Consider the following 5,454-nt stretch of genomic DNA (forward strand, 5'->3'; position numbering starts at 1 on the left):
AGTGAACTGGGTCTGTTTAGCCTTGAGAAAAGACGACTGAGAGGGGACCTGATCCAGGTTTATAAATATCTGAGGTGTGGCGGCCATAGCGGTGAGGCCAGTCTCTTTTCAGTGGTACGTGGAGACAGGACGAGGGGAAACGGACATAAGCTGCAGCACAGGAAGTTTCGCACGAATGTGCGTAAGAACTTCTTCACGGTGAGGGTGACGGAGCACTGGAACAGGCTGCCCAGGGAGGTTGTGGAGTCTCATTCTCTGGAGATATTCAAGTCTCGCCTGGACGCCTACCTGTGCGACCTGGTGTAGGGAACCTGCTTTGGCAGGGGGGTTGGTCTCGATGATCTCTAGAGGTCCCTTCCAACCCCTACAATTCTGTGATTCTGTGATTCAGTGAAATTTTAGGTCCTCATTTGAAAAAGTTTAGAATATACCCTGGAGAAAAAATGGACAAGTCGAAGAGGGACACAAAGTGAGATAAACTGCAACATCAGGCAGGTCGTAGTGTCTTTTTGGTTGGGTAATTGATTTGGTAAAAAGGCACAGACCAAGCCATGTGATTTTAAGGTAGAACATAAGACACAGATTCACTATGGCACTATTAACAGGTAGAAGTGATGGTAGCTAGAACCAGAAATGAATGGTAGAATGCACCTGCTTGAAGAGGAGATTAAAATGAGTCGAGATGAAAGTGGGGTTCCCATGTTGAAAAGAGTTCAAAGCATTGCCAATACTGAAGACTTTCATCAAAAATGGATAGTGAGGATGGAAATCCCATAGTGTCCAAGAAGCCAACACAAAAAGGCATGCATTTATTAAGATTTCTTTGCCCTTAATTTACCTGTGACTCATCAGCTGAAAAAAAAAATGGAACGTTTGGAGATCGGAACAGGTAGGGTACAGCCTGAGTAACCACTCAATGCGCTAAACAGTGCATTTTAGTAAAGACAGAAATTCTAAGAGCAAAATACCAAGTGTGTATATGACCCATTACAGTTATGATATAAATTTCTTATCCCTTACTTTCAAGGAAGATTAACTTGAATTGGAAAAGTACATAAAAGGACTCCTAGGGAACTGGAGTATCTATTTAATGAAAAGACTAGATGAGACTGGCATCTTCATTTTAGCCAATTTCATTATTTACTCATAAATATGTTTAGGAGTAAATATCAAAGCTGAAATAAATGATTTAAGTTGAAAGACATGTCTTGCACAGTTCTAAGATATAAATTGGTCTTGAAAAAAATTTAGACTTGGAATTAGAAAGATTTTTATCCAAGTGAAGCTCGCAAATTTATGGCAGAAGGGAAAGGAGACTTTTATATTAAAATAGGTTGTAGATTTACTCATGGTTGAAAATTAAGCCTACTGCACGAGTTGTTGTGTCACAGCCCATATACTTCAAGCCTTTGAAAACAGAATACTATCTCTATGAATCTGGAATGAGAGCAGTTACCGTAGTTAACTTCAGCTGTGTGATGCATTGTGGGCACTTTCAGGGTTGAGCTCTCTGCCGTGGTAAAAGGCAAGATCTGGGTATCCATAAAGGAAAACTTCTTCAGCCACGTGCTCTTGAAGTACATGGTGCTCACCACGGCGACGCGGCTGAGCGGTGATACAGCTTCCTCAGAAGGCACACTGTGCACGTCCCTGTCTGCAAGAGAGAGAGATGGAGAGGGAGACATGGGCTGTCCTGCTCCCACAGAACGGGTCTGTGTGAGGAAATAAAGCAAACGAGGCCTGCCTACCAGCCCAGACAGCAAGAAGCATAGTACAGTTCGGTAGGTGGAACTCCTCAGGGTTGCCTGGCGGTCCATATGGGAGCTCAAATTCATCAATGCTGAAGGCCAATGCCATGCCAAGATGGTGATACTCCCTGCATGGTGTGAATTGAATGAAGGCAGACCACTGTCCTCATCCTAACTGATTTTCTCACATAAACATGCCAGTGCATATTTTGCTGTCTTTCATCTTTAGATCCAGAAATTCCTACTGTAATCATCCCATGATTACAGATCCCCTGATGAAGTAACAAAAGCATCTGTATCTCATGTTCTAATTCTTCCCCTCTCTAATTTAATTAGTAGTTCACCTCGATCTGCTTTGCACATCTCAGAGTCCTGAAGTGTGATTCGGTTTTAATTTATTATATACAACTTTCTGAAAGGTGGTTGTAGCGAGGTGGGGGTCAGCATCCTCTCCCAGGTAATAACGATAGGACAAGAGAGAATGGCCTGAAGTTGCACCAAGGGAGGTTCAGATTAGATATTACGAAAAATTTCTTAGACAGAGTGGTGAGACAGTGGCACAGGCTGCCCAGGGAGGTGGGGGACTCACCATCTCTGGAGGTGTTCAAGGAAAGAGTGAATATGGCAGTGAGGGACATGGTTAGCAGGCATGATGAGGAAGGGATGGTGGTCGGACAAGATGATTTTTGTGTTTTTTTTCCAACTTTAATAGTTCTATGATTCTATGACACTCACGTGAGTACCACAACACGGACTCCCATTTTACTGTCTACTTCTAGAGCAACAGTTTCTTTTTGTGAAGTTGGATCAATTATTACAGCTCATTTAAGAAGGATAGAATTTTTGGACTAGCAGCTTTAATGTATATTTTCAACATCACATTATGTATTAGTGCCCAAATTAGCACTCAAGTAATTTAAGTTGATGGGGCAGATCAGGGATTTATTTTGTTTACTGCTTCTAGGGACTTGTTTTTTTTAATTAATTTTTTTTTTAATTTTACACACATTTAATTTCACTACTTTTTTTACTTGTGTGGAGCTCTTTTCATTTCCTATTTTGACTTTTTAACTTCAGAGTCTGGCTTACAGCCCTCCATGCTCCCCACCACAGCATGAAAGCGTTCTGTGCAGCAAGCTTGGCCACAGGGGAGTTTGGCTGCTCCTCGTTAAAACTGAGAGCACTGAAAAGGATTCCCATCTTAAAAATTAGAGGAATAAGGCCAAGAAGTTTATGGCTTGCAAACTTACAGTCAGAGATTCAGTCTTATTCTGGCTCCTTCCTCCCATTAGAAACGAGCAACAGCACAAGAGTGAGATTTCCTGGCTGTTAGTCTTAGAATCACAGAATCACAGAATCATAGAATCACAGAATGGCCTGGGTTGAAAAGGACCACAATGATCATCTGGTTTCAACTCCTCTGCTATGTGCAGGGTCACCAGCCACTAGACCAGGCTGCCCAGAGCCACATCCAGCCTGGCTTTGAATGCCTGCAGGGATGGGGCATCCACAACCTCCTTGGGCAACCTGTTCCAGTGTGTCACCACCCTCTGTGTGAAAAACTTCCTCCTCATATCCAACCTAAACCTCCCCTGTCTCACTTTAAATCCATTCCCCCTTGTCCTGTCACCATCCACCCTCATAAACATCCATTCCCCCTCCCGTTTATATGCTCCCTTTTAGTACTGGAAGGTCACAATGAGGTCTCCCCAGAGCCATCTCTTCTCCAAGCTAAGACTCTTGGTTTGAGTGTGGCAAAAAGCTTTATTCTTGGTTAAATGCATGTTCTCTCATTATTCTTATTTTACATTTTATTCATGTGCAATCATTCTCATGGGTTGCTACACTACCTGCAATGTTACCAGTGATCCACCCCTGTATCTGGGCTGCAGTTTGGTTGGGGTTGGTGAAGTTGGCTTGCTGAAGGCTGCTGTTGGCCCAGTGCGCGACACGTGCAGCAAAGTGGGGTGAGAGTTGCACACCAGTGTGCACGAAGAGGGAGCATGCCAGCTGCACCACAGCACCCTGGCTGGAGTCAGCTGCTCCTTCATACACCTTGTGCAACATATCCTGCACGCTTTGATCTGCCAAGGGAGAGAGAAGGAATAACTGCAATTATTATGTTGAAGCATCAGATCTCAGGGGCTCTGAGCTCTGTTGCTGGCACCACTGTTCTCTGAAAGTTAAAGCACTTTCACAGCAGAAGTAACCTTGACATGATGGGGTATTCCTGTAGAGCACAATGACACAATGGGCATAGAAAATTCTTCTTTGTGCTGCTATAGGAGTCACTCTAGTGCAGATATGCCAAGTGGCTGATGCAATATCATGATCACACTTTTACGTATGTGAATATAGATCTTATGGTTCATAAGAAATGTTATTCACTTGGGGCATTCTTTGAGTTTTCATCTGAGCACCTGCAGCAGTGACTGGTTGAGCTGCTGTTGGTACAGTACTGACATACATCTCTTTCTCATGTCATCATTGGTGCCACCCATCCCAGGAATCATAGAATCATAGAATCACTCAGGTTGGAAAAGACCTTAAAGATCATCAATGTCACTCCGGTCTTCAAAAAGGGCAAGAAGGAAGACCCGGATAATTATAGGCCTGTCAGCCTCACCTCTGTCCCTGGAAAGGTGATGGAACAGCTTGTGCTGGATACCATCTCCAGACAACTGGGAGAAAAGGAGGTTATCAGGAGTAGTCAGCATGGGTTCACCAAGGGGAGGTCGTGCTCGACCAACTTGGTGGCCTTCTATGATGCTGTCACAAGCTGGGTGGATGGGGGAAGAGCGGTAGATGTAATCTACCTTGATTTTAGAAAGGCGTTTGATACTGTCTCCCACGACATCCTTATAACAAAGCTGAGGAAGTGTGGGATAGATGAGTGGACAGTGAGGTGGGTTGAGAACTGGCTGACTGGCAGAGCACAGAGGGTCGTCGTTGGTGGTGCAGAGTCTGGCTGGAGACCTGTAACCAGTGGTGTCCCCCAGGGGTCTGTGCTGGGTCCGGTCTTGTTCAATATCTTCATCAATGACCTTGATGAGGGTATAGTGGCAACCCTCAGCAAGTTTGCTGATGATACGAAGTTGGGAGGATTGGCTGACACGCCTGAAGGCTGTACTGCCATTCAGCGAGACCTGGACAGGCTGGAGAGCTGGGCAGTAAGAAACCGGATGAGGTTCAACAAAAGCAAGTGTAGGGTCTTACACCTAGGGAGGAATAATTGCATGCACCAATACAGGCTGGGGGATGAGCTGCTGGAGAGGAGCTCTGCAGAGAGGGACCTGGGCGTCCTGGTGGACGACAGGTTGGCCATGAGCCAGCAGTGTGCCCTCGTGGCCAAAAAGGCCAATGGCATTCTGGGGTGCATTAAGAAGAGCGTGTCCAGCAGGTCGAGGGAGGTGATCCTCCCCCTCTACTCTGCCCTGGTAAGGCCTCATCTGGAGTACTGTGTCCAGTTCTGGGCTCCCCAGTTCAAAAAAGACAGGGATCTCTTGGAAAGAGTCCAGCGGAGGGCCACAAAGATGGTGAAGGGCCTGGAGCATCTCCCCTATGAAGAAAGGCTAAGCGTACTGGGTCTGTTTAGCCTTGAGAAAAGAAGACTGAGAGGGGACCTGATCCAGGTTTATAAATATCTGAGGTATGGCGGCCATAGTAGTGAGGCCAGTCTCTTTTCAGTGGTACGTGGAGACAGGAC

At 45.4% G+C, this 5,454-nt stretch overlaps 1 protein-coding gene across 1 annotated transcript in view; it reads right to left on the reverse strand.

Moving 5' to 3' along the window:
* Positions 1 to 5,454, reverse strand: part of SERPINE3 (serpin family E member 3) — a 22,126-nt gene that overhangs the window by 10,843 nt on the left and 5,829 nt on the right. Inside the window, exons 3-4 of the mRNA XM_003203312.4 lie at positions 3,599 to 3,832; positions 1,457 to 1,654 (exon numbers count right to left, since the gene is read on the reverse strand). Coding sequence (XP_003203360.1) covers positions 1,457 to 1,654; positions 3,599 to 3,832 — 432 coding nt within the window. The remainder of the gene's footprint in view (positions 1 to 1,456; positions 1,655 to 3,598; positions 3,833 to 5,454) is intronic.

Source organism: Meleagris gallopavo, chromosome 1 (assembly GCF_000146605.3).
Source record: "Meleagris gallopavo isolate NT-WF06-2002-E0010 breed Aviagen turkey brand Nicholas breeding stock chromosome 1, Turkey_5.1, whole genome shotgun sequence".
In the NCBI taxonomy this organism is placed as follows: domain Eukaryota; kingdom Metazoa; phylum Chordata; class Aves; order Galliformes; family Phasianidae; genus Meleagris; species Meleagris gallopavo.